This window comes from Eptatretus burgeri, chromosome 1 (genome assembly GCF_056783735.1).
Source record: "Eptatretus burgeri isolate ZD-2024b chromosome 1, Ebu_testis_v1, whole genome shotgun sequence".
Lineage (NCBI taxonomy): Eukaryota > Metazoa > Chordata > Myxini > Myxiniformes > Myxinidae > Eptatretus > Eptatretus burgeri.
Genome location: NC_140961.1, coordinates 36,364,044 through 36,383,273, shown reverse-complemented (window position 1 = coordinate 36,383,273; position 19,230 = coordinate 36,364,044). Strand labels below are relative to the sequence as shown.

Sequence of the window (19,230 nt, the reverse complement as noted above, 5' to 3'; positions counted from 1 at the left end):
AGAATCAGATTGAAGAGGATGTGGAAGTTGATTCCAAAGGCAGGAAAAAAAAAGAGGGACCAATGAGTGGAGGTAAACTGATCCTGGATTTCAGTAGTTTCACCGGAATAAGGTTGATGGTGGACTGTGGACGCCCTACAGAAACCTTGGGTGGGGGGCAAAGTATGGATCGAACAGAGGGTGAAACACCAGAAAGGAGGCTGTAGAAGACACAGAGAGACATATATTGGCCACGAAAGCAGAGTAAGTCAGTAAGCTATGTGTGGAGTTGGCCATAGATGTCATTGGCAGAGAGTTTGGAGAGCAAGGCGAAGTGTCAGACTGTATCAAAAGCAAGATATATGTCCAGAGAGATGACCCTGAACTCATGTCTGACATTGAGGGCCTCCATCTGTTGTTCGGTGAGAAGCATTTTGTCCAAGGTGGAAGTGACCTGGTCTGAAACCAAATTGGTGATCAGACATGAGGTTGTTGGAGAAAAGTAAGGATTTCATATCATCTGTGATGATGGATTCCATAACGTTGCTGATAATTGAAAGGAGTTTACTTCATCTGAGAGTAAAGCTTCAGAAGGACAAAGAAATGGACCCCATCTCTATTTAATGTTGCTTGGATTACACTTGTACAAATATTGTCGTGATTTGGATACCAGGACACATCTGTGCACAACGTCTCCAAATATGGCATTAACTGTTCATAGGCCCCATCTCGCCTGCATCAAAATGCAAAAAATACAAATGTAGGTTATGGAAGATTTTTTTTGGCCTTTCAAATTCTCTTGTGGGAATATTTCTGAAAAAGTATGTACAGTAAACCCTCCAATATCGCGGTTGTCTACCAATCGCAGGCAACCTATTGTGTTCTCATTTAATTATTGCGGAATTTAATTTCACCCAATCGTGGATTTTGAGCAGAGCTGAGTCATTGTTTGCATCCCATCACGAGCCTGTTGTTGTTTCTCACGCACCATCCATTGTAGTAATCAGACCAGCATACAGGAACGAAGCTAAATTTAACAATGAATCATCATCGAACATACGGAGAACCTGTAACACTAGATCTACAAGATATAGTGCACACACAACAGTTAATAATGATGACACCCAAACGTAAAACGGACAAAATTAATCATGCCAAAAGGCAGAGAAAGGTTATGACACTGTGCGAAGACATCGAGTTGTTAGAAATGTCTGCAAGAAGTGAAAGGGCGGCAACAGTGGGCCGCCGTTACCGGATAAATGAATCAACTGTGTGTAAATGTGAGTCAAATCTCTGTGCAAGGGTTCCTGCCAGCAAAGCGCAAAAGGCTCATTCCAGTCCCATGATCATCATATTGAAGGGATGGAGAAAAAGCACTTGACGTTTGGATCGAGAACCAAACAGAAAAAAATGCTTTTGAGTGTATGGGAGAACCCATTGTAGATTTAGCAATGTTTCCACGAGGCTCCTGGGGCCAAAGGCTCCAGTTAAACCACGGCTTATGGAACTAATCAACATGAATAAAAACATGCTCCAGCATAAATTCAATGCCAGATGGGACTATTTTGGAAGAGGATGCCATCTCTCACCTTCCTGTCAAAGCCGGGAAGATCTGCTCTGGATGAAGGTAGCGAAGGATCGTTTTACCCTTATTCTATGTGCCAATGCATAGAGGCGATTTAGTCATGCTCCCGACGATCTAACAGCCATCGGCATGTTTTACATCCGCATCTTTCTAACCTTCACCCTCCTCCGATAGCAGCATCATCATCTCTGAGCTAAGTCTTGCATTTTCTATTTAGAGCAGAGTGCAGTACGAACGAGTACGTAATACGTTTACCCTCACCCACCTCGCTGTTTTGGAATAAATTTTTAAAAGGTACAACTATTGTGTCTTTCTTTAATTTGCACCGTATTTACATGTTTATTTCAATGTTTACATGCTTTACATATACTATTATTATAACATGTTTATTTCAAGAAGTAATGTGTTTATTTCTGGCTGACATCGATCTTTCTTGATAGTTTCTCGAAGTCCATGAACCGAACCCCCCTCTTCCCATTGGCCCTTGGTTTCCACTATCACAGTTTTTACTATCACGGCATTTTCCAGGAACCCAACCCCCGTGATATTAGAGGGCTTACTGTACTTGTTAAAATGGGATCTCCTCTTCCTTTTTGTGGACGACTTCAGAAGGAAGTCGCTGCTGTTCTCCTAATCACTCATGCCTTTAATGGCAATGTCTCACAGTCATTCCTGAAGCACAGAGAGTTGATACTAGTTGTTTGTGAACTTCTTAACATTTCAATCTCAACCACCATTCCACACAAAGGAGACATGTTGAAGTATTCTAATCTGTGAAAATGGAGGTAAGCAACTGCACGTCTTCTTCTTCTTCTTTCGGCTGCTCCCGTTAAGGGTCGACACAGCGGATCATCCGTTGTGATCCGCATAATGATTTGGCACAGGTTTTACGCCGGATGCCCTTCCTGACGCAACCCTGGTCGCCTCTTACGACACAGGGATGTGGTACACCTATTTTAACAGGGGCATACACCGGGCCCAGTACACTGGTACTCACTTTGCCGAACTCGGAAGGATGACAGGCTGAGTCAACCTTCTGGTGTGTATTAATTCAAGCGACCAACAGGGCTTGAACTCAGGACCTTTTGGATCCCAAGCCGCTACCCTAACCACTACGCCAACACCAGGCTTTGGCAGTCTTAAATATTATTTTGCAACTGCACATGTATACAGTCTTAAATATTATTTTGCAACTGCACATGTATACAGTCTTAAATATTATTTTGCCCATTTTGAGAATTTAATGAGAAGCGATGGATTTGCATCCACACACAGTTAAAAAGTGACATTTGACCAAATAACCACAAAATCAACAGGAGAGTGGGTATACACACAAGTTGAATTCAAATCTGGCATGTAGAACTTGTTCCTCTCTAGGTTGATCAAATTGTACGTCACAGAGGGGCAGACACGTAGACATGCAAACGGCTTGTAAAGACATCACAAGCGGGACAGACATTAGTAGATACAAATGTACAATTACATGAATTACAGTGGCGTAAACAGACAATGGACAAGCAAACATGGAATATGGGATTTGAACCTGAGTTCCCTGCACCATAAGCTAGGAGTTCGGATGAGAACACCGACAGGCCAATCAGAATTTGCTGAAAATGAAGCAATTATAATAGAGAACTCCACCCTCGACACCCCTGTTCTTCATTGCATGGCCCGCCAGCCACTGGTGGCCTAAAGTGTGGCCCCTGACGCACGGCCGATAATACACAAATGTGAAAACACCCATCATAATCCACCATAAATGCTATCAAATTGACTCAATGGTTTCAAATGTGTGTTCCAACACAAAGCGTAAAGGTAACATCACAACATCAGTCGATGGCAGGATGCAAACAATTATGCTTGCAGCTCAGTAATTAAAACGAAAAAAAAGAGGCGGGGTCTAACAGCAGCCATTGTGCAGTCTTGCAGGCGTTGTGGCAGCTTTCACACTGATGTCTTGTCAGCAAAAGTGACCCCCTTCTAAAAAAATAGTGAAGATCGCTGCTCTACACCATTTTCACATCATGCAGATCGGTTCTTATCACAAACATCAAAATATAAAAATAAACAATCGATACCACAATCTGACTTTACACCACCCAATAAGATCGGAAAGGGAGGAGTGGGGTGGGGGGGGTGTGGTTGCCCTAATATATGATAGTCAGACCTTGTCTGTGGTATGGGTTGAACAAATACCTTAGTTTAGAATGCAGCAGAGTGACAACAGCAGATAGATTGAAAGAAAACATTTTTCCTGGTGCATGACATACTGTGGGTTATCATAAGGTGGATATGGTCTCGGCATTCTGCGAGGAACTTCCTGTTGCCACGATTCCTGTTCAGAATCACGCGCATTCCTCTGGTGTTCAACGTTGTATTGTTGATCATCAGACTTATGGTCGTTGTTGTTCTTCTGACAAAAAAAAAGTATGCAAAATAAAATGTCAGGAAGCATTCCTCCATCGTTTATCTCTCCACCCCTCTTTAAATTTCCTCCGTTCACCCATGAGTAACTTAAAAGAATGCTTCTTTTCCTTGGGTCAGAGCTCCTGCACTCATTCGTCAGCATTAAAGATCGAGTCAAAAATCCAAAGACACAAATAAAATGCATTTAACGGTCGCCTTTTTTTCTCTCCTATTCTCCATAAAGATAACTCCAGTCCATCGTTACGACAGCAAACTGTTAGTATAAATACCAATAAAACTTAGTGCAGTGGTTCATTTCATTTTGTACGCAGCACATGGCTGCTGTTTTGCGTCAATCGAAAATGCTACGAGTGCCGTGATGCCGCTGATGCAGTGCCCTGTTCCATGTCGGTTAGAGCAGGAATTTAGAATTTGGCCAGGATGCCGGCGGTGGCTCGCATACTCTTCGCAAAGGACACCATAGGATATTTAACATCCGCCAAGTAATGCCTGCAAATGAGACGCCCAGTTTCACGTCCGAGGGACGGCACACACATCGATGAATCACCCCGCCTGTGAAATATCAGGATGACTGTTTATAGCTGGGTCGGGATTCAATCCCATGCCAGATAGTGCAGAGGTGAGTGCCCACATCTCAAGACCATCCTGCTAACCCACTTAATAGTTTATGATCAGTTGTGGTAACATTTTGCTCTTACCTGGGAACCTTCTCTATTTGCATTATGACTCCCTTGTTCTTCTGCTGGAAGGGACTGGGATGCTGGAGGGGAGATATCTATTCGCCTGCACAAGAGGAGGTGACACAGGCTGTGTTGAATGGCCAGTAATAGAAGGGGGAGTGAAGGTGAGTGTGGTTGTGAGGGTGCAGGGGTCACAAACCTCAGGAACAAGTTACCTGTGGATTTCGGGGCTTCCTTGATGTTTCCGAGCCTGAGCATGCTTCTCTGCTTCTTGCTGCTGTTGAGAAAATCGTTCACTAAGGGTTGGCGCATTCTCCTTCAGTTGTAAACCTATAAATACATTTAAAACATTGTACAATGAGACAACAGGCCAATAAATCAATGTTAATAATTTGCAAATCGATGCAGGATAAAGTGGAGAGAAATATTGATCTGTGCTATCGATGGTTCACCATTATGTCACAATGACCATGAGTACAGGGTGTTTCATAAAAACAAAACAAAAAAAACACAACCCAAAGTTGTTTTTATACTTCTTTAATTTTCCATTGCAACAACATGAAAGTTATACATCAGAATCCTGAAAATAAGTGCAATAAAGTAACATAAAAATGAAACTTGTGGATTCAGAAGAGAGTTCACTAAACATGTTCGAAATGGCTGCCCTGCTGCAGCAGACACAAATGGATCCTCCTGGTGAAGTTGTCGATAACTCGGCTGCATTCCTGAAAAGGAATAGCTTTGATGTTGGTGGCAATTGCATTTTTGAGGTTGTCAATAGTCTGTGGTCTCCCTTGGTACATTCTATCCTTCAGGTAACCCCAAAGATAGAAGTCAGGTGAGTTGAGGTCTGGAGAACATAGCGCCCATTCCACATCTGTCCTTCTAGAAACAATTTGATCACTGAATTTCTGTTGTAGCCAATGTATCGATCTGTTGGAAGTGTGAGGTGTGGCCCCATGTTGCTGAAACCATTGCACAGCCCTGTCGATGTAGCGCCTCCTGACTAATGCAACCCAGAACTTCCAGATAACTTCAAGGTACCGATTCAGAGGATGCGGTTTCCGATTTCCCTTCTTCATCTCGAAACCAGAAAGGCCCAATGATGGCAGATTTGCTTAGGGACATCCGTGCGGTGCATTTCTGGCTGTGCAACGGCTTTTCATCAACTTCAACAGGAGAACTGGAACCTCAAAACATGTTGTTGTTTGAGTTAACATGACCACTTCAAAGAAAGTGGGCGTCATCAGAAAATCACACATTGCTCAAAAAATTAGGATCCCTCAGCTTTTTTATTTTTCCTCAAAGTTAGTTATCATCGTGTTAGTTTTTGCTTCACGACTATGCAATACAGGTACATTTTTCCTTCCTGCTTCAGAATTTTTTGTGTACTTGATAAAGATGAGTTTAATTCTTGAGATCGATGACAGCAATTTCCTGGGGCTCCTTAAAGCTGCTTCATGGACCGCTTCAAAGTTTTCTTGTGATGTAGCAGTCCTCGGGTGACCAGACTGAGCAATTATGATTTTGCACTGTCCGTGGGACTTAAACCTCTATTAAATCGAAAAATAGCAGACTTATCTGGGGCTAATCTGGTCTCAAAATTCTTTTTGAATCGTGTTTGAGTCTGTTTAAATGACTTTTGGCAGAGTGAGATGCCACAAGAAAGATCCTTTGTTCAATTGTCCATGCCATCTTCAAAATTAAGAGTACGACTCTGATGTTTGCAGTTTTTCCTCCAAACAAAGCTTCATACAAACCTGCAATAGAAACGAAATTTGCATTCAAAAATAAAAATTTCACGTAACTTTATAAGGGTTGTATTTTTACCTCCGCCACCGAAGGTGAAGGAGGTTATGTTTTCGCCCCTCGCTGTTAGTTTGTCTGTCTGTGTGCACGATATCTCAAAAAGTTGTTGATGGATTCAGATGAAACTTGGTGGACATGTTGGGCATGTGACCACGCCAAATTGTTTCGATTTTGGTGAAGATCTGAATCTGGATCTGGATACAAGAATTATTTAATTTTTCAAAGTGATTCTTCACCATTGAGAGATGGGGCCAAAAACGATATAGTACTGTATAGCATATTTCAAAAATGTATTGGGCCCGATATGTTCTCGTGGCTCAGGCATTACATGGCGGAGGAGTGTGCTCTACCGAGTGCCCTTCTAGTTTTTTATGAAACACCCTGTACCTCGTGGTGATCATCCTTTAGATTACAAACACAAAGCCAAATGTCAATTTGACTAGGACAACAGTTCACCAAGGTCTACTCTTTTACTCTTTTCAAAAGGTAACAAAATCTATTTAATATCCTCAATAACATCCGTTAAAGTGTCCACAACAAGTCTGGGAGGTTCAAACCCTGGCCGAGTCATACCAAAGGCTTCAAAAAAACAAAGGTAAGTACTGCTTCCTTGCTTAATGGTCAGCATTTAAAACCGAGGTCGGCAACCTGCGGCCGGCGGGCCAAATGCAGCCCGCGAGCTCCTCCCGTGCGGCCCGCGGCGCCTTGTCTGGATTTCCATTAGGTGCGGCCCGCGAAACATTTTTCTGAACCGACGGCAAATTTAACATATGTGGACATATGATTCTTCCACATATATCACAGTCTCTGTACATCACAATAAATTATTTTCGCTTCTAGTCCACTTAACTTGGTCTTAACTAGTTTTTGGTTGTTGTTTCAGATGGCTGAAGGTCTTAAGGTTCAATTTACAATTACATTTATTTTAATTGATTTTAGGTGTGTTTGTTATTTTTTTGGGGTTGGGAGGGGGGTGCGGCCCGCGAGATGGCCCGAACGTGGCCCAGTGGCCCGTGGCCTGGTTTAGGCTGCTGACGCCCGATTTAAAAGGATAAGATCATGGCATTAGCAAAAGTTAGCATCCATGGGGGGGGGGGGGGGATGAAATTCCTCCTAAGGAAATGCCCCGTTGAGTGCGGTGAGAAAGGTGACCCCATTGTTGTGCCATCGCTGGTACCAAGAGTGCCCCAGGAAGTGATAGCACTTCCCCCAAACTAAGTAGCTGTATTTGTGTCGAACAGTCTCGTGCATTTATCTACATGTCCATGTGTATGAGATGTGTGAGGCAGCTCCACAATAAGCCTTAGATCCCATTTCATTAAAAATAAATTAAATTAAATAGGTGAGAAAGCCGACCCAACACCCCTTTGAACATGATGGGAATCGAACCAAGAAGCAGGCAACTCAGAAGTAAAGATGACAAAGGGCTCCCTTGACAATATAACAATCTCCATTGTATTCTCTTCAGCACACACGAGTAGTGTTGATTTTCTGTCCTACGTACCTGGATCTAATTTTGCTCCAGTCAACCCCGAACACCAAAGTTCAATCACGTTTGACAAAACACAAGAAGGGCCAAAGTCTGCAAAGAACAAACTACTACACAAGATTGATGCACTGGTGCTCCTCTATCGGTGGTGCAACAGCCTACCTGCGGTTCAGCACAGCTGGTTTTTCCCACAACTTTTCCACTAAACTTGCTTAACCAATGATAATCTCAGAATGTACTCAATAGAGGTGCTGATCATGCCATAGATTTATCTTGGTGCATTAACGCCCCAGAGGGTGCTAACCTATCCTGTCGCATGGCCACGGCATCCGATACCAATTTTCATTTCATATTTTTCTTTGTGAGCTCAAAGTTGAACTAGTCCGAGACATTCACAATATGAATAACTCTGTGCCAAATTTGGCAATTGTAGTTACCCTCATTGTCCAGTTATTCTGCCACCAGGAAGTAAAATCCACAGACAGGATGCTCACAATACTCATGCGCCCAGTCTATGGCTGCAGTGCAAGTAGAAATTTTGTTGAATTGAAAAGACAGACACGCTGCAAGCATTGTGAGACGTAGGAACTGAACCCCTCATTCCATGGGAAGAGCAACAATTTGCAAAGTCAAATGTAAGCGATTAGATTAAACTAATTGTATGGTGGCTGTATTGGTTTTGACTGCTGGACATGCCTTCACACAAATGGAGAGCACTTGCGAATGGCACATATTTACTTTTCTCTCCTCTGAGAGAAAAGCTGTTTTGGCCTGAGTTGAGGAAACGTTGCAAACAAAAAATGTCAATCAAAATTTAGGGGTAGGGCTACAAATATGGCCATGTCTTGATCAATTCTCAACCAAGTCTCAATATTAATGTGTCTGAAGATTTGTATCGAAAATACCTTTCAAACAATTCCCAATGTTGAAGTAGAAAGCTAAAATTCATGCTTTTAAGAATGATAATGTCTTGTGATTGCTGCTAAAAATGACAAAAGTTGGTGTTGTAAATGGTATTTGGATATTTACAATGATTGTCGGTATCATACAAGGACAACAAAGTCTGTGTACATTGCTCCCATGTGTTTAAAATAGCTGTTCTAAACTTGGCTGAAACAACATCATAAATGAATGCATTGCATATCCTAAATGTCACGTTCTGGATCAGGCAGAGTCACATTGGAGCAAAGGAGGCCTTAGCATTCCCCACATACCGGAGAACATTTGAGATGATATTTTCTGCAACTGCATCGCCATATACCACAGCCGTCTTGCAGTTACAGTTGACGGCATCCAGGAGATACTCGGGTGCTGGCTTTAATTTGGTTCATTCGTTCATATGCAACACAAGGCTGTAGGGTAGCATCATTGGCTGAGGGCAAGGCAGTGCTGCTGATGCAATACCCTCTGCTGGTTAAGGCAGGAATTTGGAACTTGTTCAGGGTGCCAGCGATAGCTCGCATACTCTTGTTGAAGGACACCATGGGATCTTTAACGTCCACCAAGGAATGCAGGCAGACAGGATGCCCAGTGAATGTCCATCCGAGGGAAGGTGCACACATATTGATGAATCACCCTGCCTGTGAAACATCAGGAAAACAGTTTATTTTTAAACCCAGGATCGGGATTTAAACCCAGGATCGACATTTTAGAAGAGAGTGCACGTACCTCAAGGCCATCCTGTCAGCCCTTCAAGCAAGTGTGTACAGGGAACATCCTCCCACTGCTGATCTTCCATCCCCAATCCTCAGCCCAAGTATCGACCACACTCATTGCTGGACCTGATGATAAACGTGTTGGCTATGGTACTGAACTGATGATGTGTAGGCAAGATGCGAGGTTGTAAGCAAGTCATGCTGGATGAAACCTTCTGGTGGAAGCGAAGTCGAAGGGTCTCCAACCTCTTGCCAGGTTGACCATTGTACAGACACACTATGGCGTTTTCTCCAGCTGTCACAATGTCATCCCATGTGGCTTGTGGGCTTTTCAAGACTGCAGGTTGCTGCCTGAAAAATGCATTCAAATTGAGCTTTTTCAGAGCTACTTGTTTTCCAATGTCGAACACTCTGGATATGGTGTCACATCCCATTGGTTGTTATCTCCATTTGGGTTTCAGGAGGTGGGAGGAAGTTCTCCAAGAAATCAAAATCTCCACTTCCTTTTTGGTAAAGGATCGTGATTCACGAACCAAACTGTGAAACTTCGTTCTCAAAGCCTCATTCCAAGGGCTCTTTTCAGAATCTTCACTGAACCTCCAACAGCCTCCACTTGTAGCTCGTTTGTAATGATATTCCCTTGAATGATTTTTAAGTACTCAGTAAGAGTTTTCTTTATCATTCCTGGAGCTCCAACTATCACTGGTATAACTTCAGCTTTCTTCAATTTCCAAATCCTCTTGTCCTCATTTGTCAGATCCTAGTATTTGGGCATTTTCTTGATTTCTGTAACAGTTAGTCCAAAGTCATTGGGAACTGAAACCTCAATCAACAATGCCGACTTTTCCTTTTTGTGTTTGAGCATCATGTCCGGACGCAATGCTTTGTTTTTGCAATGTCCACACTTGATGGGATCATCTCGTCATACGTGAGTATGATATGTTCATTTTCAAGGAACGGATTTGGTTTGTGTTTCCATGATTGATCTGGGACCAGGATGTTGAAATGTTGACATATGTGCCAGTGGATTTCTCTACAGATGCTATCATGCCTTTTTGTGTCCAGCTGTTCCGACATGAGTTTTTTACATTCCAAAAGGAGGTGACTCATACTTTCTGTTTCTACTCCACAAAACTTGCATTTGTTCGATTGGCTCAATCCCACCATTTTCGTAAAGGCACTCGTGTAGTGTTCTTGGTCTTTGACATTGATGATGACTCGTTCTCCATCCCAATTAATTTAACCTCTTCTTTGTCATTCCAGAGCCTTCCTTGTCAATCTCTGACAAATGGGAGAATGACAAAAGAGCAGGAAGATTTCAAAAAGAGCTTGACAGAACAGAGTATATCTGCTCATATTTCTTTTTGTAGTTTCTCTTTTTATTTGCAATCATTGGGGCTGTGGTTGTTTTTGTTTCGTTTTCCTGTGTAGTATCTGTAATTTACACCTGTTTTTGGAAGTTTGTTACGAAATGGATTAAGGATCCCTTTTCTGATTTGTTGTTTTCTTGCTCATGTACAAATCCCATCCAATAGTCTGTTGAGCTTTTCACATACTCCGCTAGTCCGACATACGATGTTCTGTGCACTTGGTTAAACTCCATCAAACCACCTCTTCCTTCTCGTCTCGGTAAGTACAACCTCAACATGCTTTGGTTTTTGTGGAACATGTTGTGAAGAGTTAGAAGTTTCCTTGTTTTGGTGTCTGGATTGTTGATCTCCAATTGTGCCCAGTTTATAATTGCAAAGCTATATTGGAATACCGGCACTGCAAGTTGGTTTATAGCTTTGGTTTTGTTTCTTGGAGAGAGGGATGACTTCAGAATTAGTCTTATTCTACGTCGGTACTCTTTGCTGATTGTGTTACGCATTTTTCTTGTGTTGTACCTGGGAGACTTCTTCTATTCCGAGGTACATGTAGGATGCTTCATTTTCTAGTTCCTGTATTGTTGTACTTTCATTGATTGAGATGTTGTCTGTTCTTTTTCTTTGTCCTTGTAGAAATGTGCATTTGGCACATTTGTCAAGACCAAACTCCATTGGGATGTCATCCGAGTACTGACTGCTTTACTCGTTTCAGTTGATCTGCCAATTTCTTATCATTCGGTGCAAAGAGTTTTAGATCATCCATGTACAGTGTCACTTTTCTTGTCTCTTTGGTCATTTTTCTGTTGCATGTCAGATTGTATGCATGTCCTTGTTCATTGATGAGGTTCCTCAGTGAGTCTAGAGCGAGACAAAACAGGAGGGGGAAAAGGTTGTCACCGAGTAAGATACCACGTCAAATCTTTACTCCAGGGATTTCAATCTTTCCTTCCAAGTGAAGTCGTACCAGCATTGTGTTTCAGAGCATCATTGCTTTCTCAATCAATGTGACTATTTGAGGCTCAATTTTGAATACTTGCATGCATTTTATAATCCATGAATGTGGGACACAATCAAAGGTGTTTTTGTAATCTATCCAGGCTGTGGATAAATTGGTTTGTCAGAGCTTGCAGTTTTTTTGAGTATGGTTATATTGTTCCATAGCATCCTCTCTTACATCCTATCTGCTCTGCCTCTAAAGCTCCTTGTTGAGGGAGGTGGTCATAAACTGCATTGGTAATTATACCTTTAAAAAGTTTGTATGGTGTTTGTAGGCATGTTATTGGTCTATATTTGTTGGGTAGATGGGTTTCTTCAGATTTTAGGATTAAAAGTGTTGCCTTCTGTGATCCATTCATCCACTGGCTATTCCCCTTGGATGAGTTTGTTAAATGCTCAAGCGTAGTGAGGGTGGCGAGCACGTAGTTGCTTTAACCAGAAGTTTGGAATCCCATCCAGGCCGGAGCATTTGAAGTTCGGTGTTTTTGCAAGATGTTTTCTAATTTTCTCTTCATTAATTGTCATTGGGTGCATTTCCTGCAGCTGTTGCTTTTTCTTTTCCACGTGTCGTATCCAATGTGCTTCCTTGTTGTGCTCTTTTTTGTCTTCAAATGTACCTTTCCAAAATTTTTCTAGGTCCTCTTTTTGAGGGGGAGTCGTCACATTTTGTTTGTTTCCCTAGCTTTTGGTAGAACTTTTTCAGGTTGTTTTCAAACTGTTTATTTTGATTTCTTCTATTGTTGGCCTCATCATAGTGTATTTTTATTTCCCCTAACTGTTGTATTTGGAGTTTATTATGGGCAGCTAATGGTTATAGTCCATCGTTTTCTATGTTGTGGTTATTCTATATGTGTCTGATTCTCTTCATGAGCTTTGGACTTCTGTATTCCCTCTTGAATTGTTCTATTTGTCCTGTTTCCAGCCTCAGTCAGTGTCACATCCCTGTCTGGCACAAGTGAAGAGAAGGTTATCACAGACATAATTTGAGTACTCCTTGAACCAATTAAATGTTTCAGCATGTTGCTATCCTCTGATTTTAACTTTGGTTCTGATTTGAAGAATATGTCAAAACATGTATGTGATGCCTGATTGCAGAGGAGCATGAGTAGGCCAATGTCTTTCCCAACATAAACTGTGCTATTTCTGTTTGCTGAAGCAACAGTGGTTTGCACCATCAGGACATCTGCATCAGCTTCCACATGCAATACTTGACCATGCTATTCAAACCAGTCACACAGCAGATTGATAAATTGCCATTTGTTGATCTTGTTGGCGAGAAAAATCATCCTTCCTTATCAAATAGACCGTGCCCCTGGTGAAATGCACGGTGACAATGATACCCGATCTGACCTGCTTACCATGTGTGACATCTTTGGTAGATGGCCCACTTTTGTAACCATCAAAGACTATGATGGCAGGGTCGTACTTGTTTGCAACATACCGGATGCAACGGCTCCAGATTGCATCATAGCTCTATTCACCATTTCATGGAATTCTGTGCAGGAAGGCACCGCAATCTTGGACATAATGCACATAATTTGGTGGGCTAAACATGCCAGAAAGACTCGAAGGAAGTAGGATCCACATGGCATCTGCTAGTGTTGGTTTATTGGCAGAAAGCAGCATACTAATCATTTCAAAAATTGCTGGCAGGTAACTGCAAAGTTTATGTGCAATTCCATGTGCGATTCCTTTGTGGCCTACCATTCCATCCAAGATCTTCTGCCCAACACTAATGACATTGTCAACATTGACCGAGTCACCCACTGTAACTCCAGTATCAATGCTTTGTAGTCTCAAATCATTATCGAATGGGCTTTTCGATGTCAGGAATGTCACGAGTTTGTGAGTGTCATTGGTGTCCCTCTCTTGGCATGCTGGAGTTAGGACCTTAGGTTGGTCAATGGTGTCACAGCACACCGACATGTACTCTTGCAAGGCATAGTTCACCTCTCCGCAATGGGGCTCAACAGCAGCCAAGTGAGCCGTTGCGATTCCTCAATTCCCCTCCCTCTCGTCAAGCCTCCTGTGGTCTTCAGGCTCCTCATGAGGGCCTGTTCAATCACCAGGTCTGTTGACAATCCAGCCCAATAATGGTCCGAACATCACACTACATGGAGGCCAGTCTTGAAGTGCCATTGAACCTCAGGATGTTGTGTCAGTAACAGAGCGAGTCGCTGGAGATACACGCAGATCGTTTTTGTGCATAACTTGTGACCAGAGACTGCCAGAAAAGGTAGCATATCACACAACACCTCCAGGTGCAAATTCCAGTCACCGGTACATTCTGAGTTGATCAATTTCCACATAATAATTGGCCATGTCCATGTAGTGCAGCCAAGTTGTGCTGTTCAGAGATCTTTCATGAAGTACTTTTCTTTCTTCATTTTGGAGTCTATCCTCTGGAAAATATCTGTTGATAAGGCACTCCCTCGAGCTAACTCGACTCTTATCAAGGTATCATAAAGGATGTCTAGTTCATGGAGGTCAACCGTAGTGGTATCCATATCAACTCGAATAAACAATATCGCAATGCTTTGGTATTCGACATTGCTTGAAAGGTATTTTCAACACAAATCTCCTGATGCCTTAATATTGAGGATTGGTTGAGAAGTGATCAAGATATGGCCATATTTCTAGCCCCCAACCCCTAAATTTTGATCAACATGTTTTTTTTACTTGCAACGTTTCCTCAAACTCTCACCAAAATGGAAAGGTTCCAATGCTTTGATTTTTTTCCAAGACTTTTAGTACGTCATTCTTCAATATATTTGGAGTAGAAATATACTTAAATGACGACTAATGAAATTTGTGGTGGGTATATCACGAGATTGATTTGACCGTAAGATTGAGGGAGGTCGTGGAAAAAGATTTGATTAGCATGAGATTGAGAGAGGAAGATGTAGAGAACAGAGGGGGAATGGAGAAGGCAGATCCGAGTGGCTGACCCCGAACTGTTGGGATTTGAGGTGCAGAGAAGACCTTTGCAGGCAATACCAATTTTGAATTTTTCAAAGGTTTCAAACTTCACAGAAGAGGTAAGGAAGAGAATGTGGAAGAGAAACCTTCCATTTGCCAACATTCTTATGGAACAATAATTGTAAAAGAACTTTTCTTTAAAAAAAATTTTTTTCATTTGTCAAATGTAAAAGAAGCATGCAATCAAAAAAACAAGTACAAATCCACCATGAAAGTGATATTAATTATCTTTCAGCCAATTTCTTCCTCGAATATATGCTCACCTTTAGGATTATGTACCAGTGAGACAACATGCTGTGCAAATGACTCCTTTTCACATTTTCCCTCAATATTGGGAGCATTCTGCAAAACAAAATGCAGAGCTCATTTGTATTGCTAAGTATAGCCTGTAAAAGCAGAAACTATACTGATGAAAGGTAAATCTAGGCGTACAAAAAAAACAAAAACAAATAAACTAAGAAACCTGGATGTGGTCGAAGATGGAGTGGAAAGCCTGGTTTTGTGTATCCTTCTTGCATGCATTGACCAGGTCCATAGAAACCTGGCGTTCATCCACCAGCAAACTGGCCCTGGCATAAGGTATTCATTTAAATTATTTGGCAAATGTGACACAAAGCAAGTAATATGCCGGGAGGAACCGATGCGCTGAATGGCGGAAGAGGGAAAGCCCCGACATGTTGATGGGTAAAGGGGAGAGGCCGACGCGCTGAACAGCCGCGGGGAGGGGCCGACGCGCTGAACAGCCGCGGGGAGGGGCCGACGCGCTGAACAGCCGCGGGGAGGGGCCGACGCGCTGAACAGCCGCGGGGAGGGGCCGACGCGCTGAACAGCCGCGGGGAGGGGCCGACGCGCTGAACAGCCGCGGGGAGGGGCCGACGCGCTGAACAGCCGCGGGAGGGGCCGACGCGCTGAACAGCCGCGGGGAGGGGCCGACGCGCTGAACAGCCGCGGGGAGGGGCCGACGCGCTGAACAGCCGCGGGGAGGGGCCGACGCGCTGAACAGCCGCGGGGAGGGGCCGACGCGCTGAACAGCCGCGGGGAGGGGCCGACGCGCTGAACAGCCGCGGGGAGGGGCCGACGCGCTGAACAGCCGCGGGCGGGGCCGACGCGCTGAACAGCCGCGGGGAGGGGCCGACGCGCTGAACAGCCGCGGGGAGGGGCCGACGCGCTGAACAGCCGCGGGGAGGGGCCGACGCGCTGAACAGCCGCGGGGAGGGGCCGACGCGCTGAACAGCCGCGGGGAGGGGCCGACGCGCTGAACAGCCGCGGGGAGGGGCCGACGCGCTGAACAGCCGCGGGGAGGGGCCGACGCGCTGAACGGCCGCAGGGAGGGCCGACGCGCTGAACGGCCGCGGGGAGGGGCCGACGCGCTGAACGGCCGCGGGGAGGGGCCGACGCGCTGAACGGCCGCGGGGAGGGGCCGACGCGCTGAACGGCCGCGGGAAGGGGCCGACGCGCTGAACAGCCGCGGGGAGGGGCCGACGCGCTGAACAGCCGCGGGGAGGGGCCGACGCGCTGAACAGCCGCGGGGAGGGGCCGACGCGCTGAACAGCCGCGGGGAGGGGCCGACGCGCTGAACAGCCGCGGGGAGGGGCCGACGCGCTGAACAGCCGCGGGGAGGGCCGACGCGCTGAACAGCCGCGGGGAGGGGCCGACGCGCTGAACAGCCGCGGGGAGGGCCGACGCGCTGAACAGCCGCGGGGAGGGGCCGACGCGCTGAACAGCCGCGGGGAGGGGCCGACGCGCTGAACAGCCGCGGGGAGGGGCCGACGCGCTGAACAGCCGCGGGGAGGGGCCGACGCGCTGAACAGCCGCGGGGAGGGCCGACGCGCTGAACAGCCGCGGGGAGGGGCCGACGCGCTGAACGGCCGCGAAGCTGGGACAGCTGGATAGGGCGGCAGGAGCGTGAAATCGCTGAGTGTCTGGATGTATGTGCCAAGGGTCGAGGTAATACGAGCTGAGAAGCAAGATGGACTAGCATGTAGGGTAGGGATAAGATGAACAGCAGAATTGGCTGAAGGCATTGGGCAGTGGGAGTAAGCACCTGGTTTTTTTCCGATCAAAAGCAGTGGCCACAAAAATTAACGAGGCTTCAATCACAGGGTAGCATACTTAGTAACAGAGAGCCAAATGACACTGGAACAAGATGTAGAATGGTGTTTTACCATTGTCTGCGTGCTCACCTGCATGAGCCATGCTCAGGAATATACACAGCTAGGAACTGGGTCTTGCTGCAAGCACACATCCATTGGTTGGCCATTTTAGCTGCTTCAGGTGAAGCTCCAATACAAACAGCACTTCCATGTTGAGGACTCAAAACAATATTTCATTTCCTTTTCAGTGAAAGTGATGCTGGAATCTTATTTTTCTTCTGTTTTTCCTCAAATTTTAGATTTGGCTTCACAGTGACTCGAAAGGTTTCCTGTTTTGCTGCCCTCACTATTCCATCCATTGCATCTTGTTTCTGCCTTTCCTTATCAAGCATATCAAAAGCAGCAAACTCGAGCATTTTCAAGTAAAAAAAAGTACTTTTGAGTTATTCCAAGTTACTCCTTGGCCGATGCAGTTTTCTTCAATAGCGTTTCATCCCAAAATTAATCTTACTTCATGATGTTCCATTTCAAGCTCTTGTTTGTCAGAAATGAGGAATCCAAAAATAGATTTGCAAATTGTGAACATTGCAGATGGTGTCTATTCTGTTGTAGTTTCAAACATAGAAACTGTTGAGATATTCTCGATGGTGAGAACATGCACTCGGCGTTGGAAATTGAATTTTTTTTTTTTTTCCTTCTTCATTTTCTTTATTCTCCTCCTTGTCCTCATTCTCCCACCCCCTTACCCAATCATATGGGTTAGAGTGGCACTTATTAATTTCATTTAAAAATGGAAACCTCAGATAATCCTTAATAACAAAATTTGAAGTTTGCTTCCACAAAAACATTGATCGACACTACCAAAGTAATTATGGAAGACGTGTCCTAAAAACCTGCTCTGCTGTTCTTGCACATCCTCTTTCTGCTCTGTTCACCTTATTATTTTGCCCTAGGTCATCTTCAATCCACTTGGAAATAAGCTAGTATCACCGCTTTACAGAAACAAGGTGCAAAAACCAATCCCCTTAACTTCAGACCTATCAGCTTCCTTCCAATCATCACAGCAGACATAAAATCCTACCCTTTCTCGAACAGCCTCATCTCAGATCATTAATTCGGATTCAGATCAGGTCACTCCACCTTGGACATGCTGCTTCCACTCTCGCAATAAAAGATGAAGGCCCTCAATGCAATCTTTCTAGATACATCTGAAGCCTCCAATACTGTCTGGCACCATGCCTTGCTCTCCAAACTCTTTGCCTGTGGCATCCAAAGCCAACTCCACATATGGCTTAAAGACCTCCTACTCTCATAGCCAATGTGTGGCTCTCAACGGAATCCTCTCCTTGTCAAGGCCAGAGTGACCCAAGGCAGTGTTATGGGCCCAGTCCTATTTCTAATATTCATTAACGATCTCTCTGACGAGAAAATCCTCTATTTGCTAATGACTCTACCCTCTGCCATGACATCCTTCATCCTTCAGATAAGCAGGTAGCAGTCAGTTCCCTTCCTGCAGACCATGATAGAACCATAAGCTGGTCAAATACCTGAAATATGTTTTTAAATCCGAACAAATCTCACTATCTCTCTCTGATTGAACAGTCTGGCAAACCCTCCTATCTACTTTCTTAACAAATCTCTTGCAGATGTTTAGTCATTCAAACATTTGGGCTTCACGATCAACCATGATCTTTCTTAGGCAAACCACATCTCTAAGTTTGCCTCCAAAGCTAGTCACTGGCTGGGCATCCACCATGATGCAAAATCTTTCCTTGGGACACTCAAACTCTAATCTCCCTACATGGCCTTCATCTGCAGCTTGATGGAGTAGGTGGATGGCTCAGTAGCTAGTACTCAGCCGAACCCTTCTAGTGAAACCCCAAAAATCCAGAATCACTGCTCATTTCCACTCTTTTGTTTCTCTTGTTTTTTTCCCGCCGGTGCATCCAACTTCCACATCCTCGTCAATATCATTCTTCTCTCCAGGTCTTCTAGAGAGTTTGTTCACCATCTCCTCAATCCAAAATCATGATCTTTCCTACCCTCGTTAAGCACCCTCCCCAAGCTCGCCTCTTTCCAAGTTTCCAGCTGTATCCATCTTGTCCACCCTGTGTCCTCCCCGAGCCCTCATTCTTCACCACATCCCTTATATGTGTCTCCAAGTCTCCCTC

General features: G+C 44.5%; 1 protein-coding gene across 11 annotated transcripts in view; it reads right to left on the bottom strand.

Moving 5' to 3' along the window:
• The window catches only part of LOC147034244 (uncharacterized), a 54,388-nt gene that overhangs the window by 22,035 nt on the left and 13,123 nt on the right, over window positions 1-19,230 (bottom strand). For 10 of the 11 annotated variants that reach the window (XR_015057630.1, XR_015057629.1, XM_085879153.1 and 7 more), the window contains 6 exons: window positions 17,150-17,197; window positions 15,430-15,535; window positions 15,230-15,308; window positions 4,887-5,001; window positions 4,690-4,774; window positions 3,835-3,977 (listed from right to left, as the gene is read on the bottom strand). Coding sequence is in view for 9 of the 11 variants with exons in the window: in XM_085879153.1 (XP_085735279.1) it covers window positions 3,835-3,977; window positions 4,690-4,774; window positions 4,887-5,001; window positions 15,230-15,308; window positions 15,430-15,535; window positions 17,150-17,197 (576 nt within the window). In the remaining 2 variants the exon portion in view is untranslated. The remainder of the gene's footprint in view (window positions 1-3,834; window positions 3,978-4,689; window positions 4,775-4,886; window positions 5,002-15,229; window positions 15,309-15,429; window positions 15,536-17,149; window positions 17,198-19,230) is intronic. The other variant, XM_085879210.1, reaches the window with a different exon arrangement.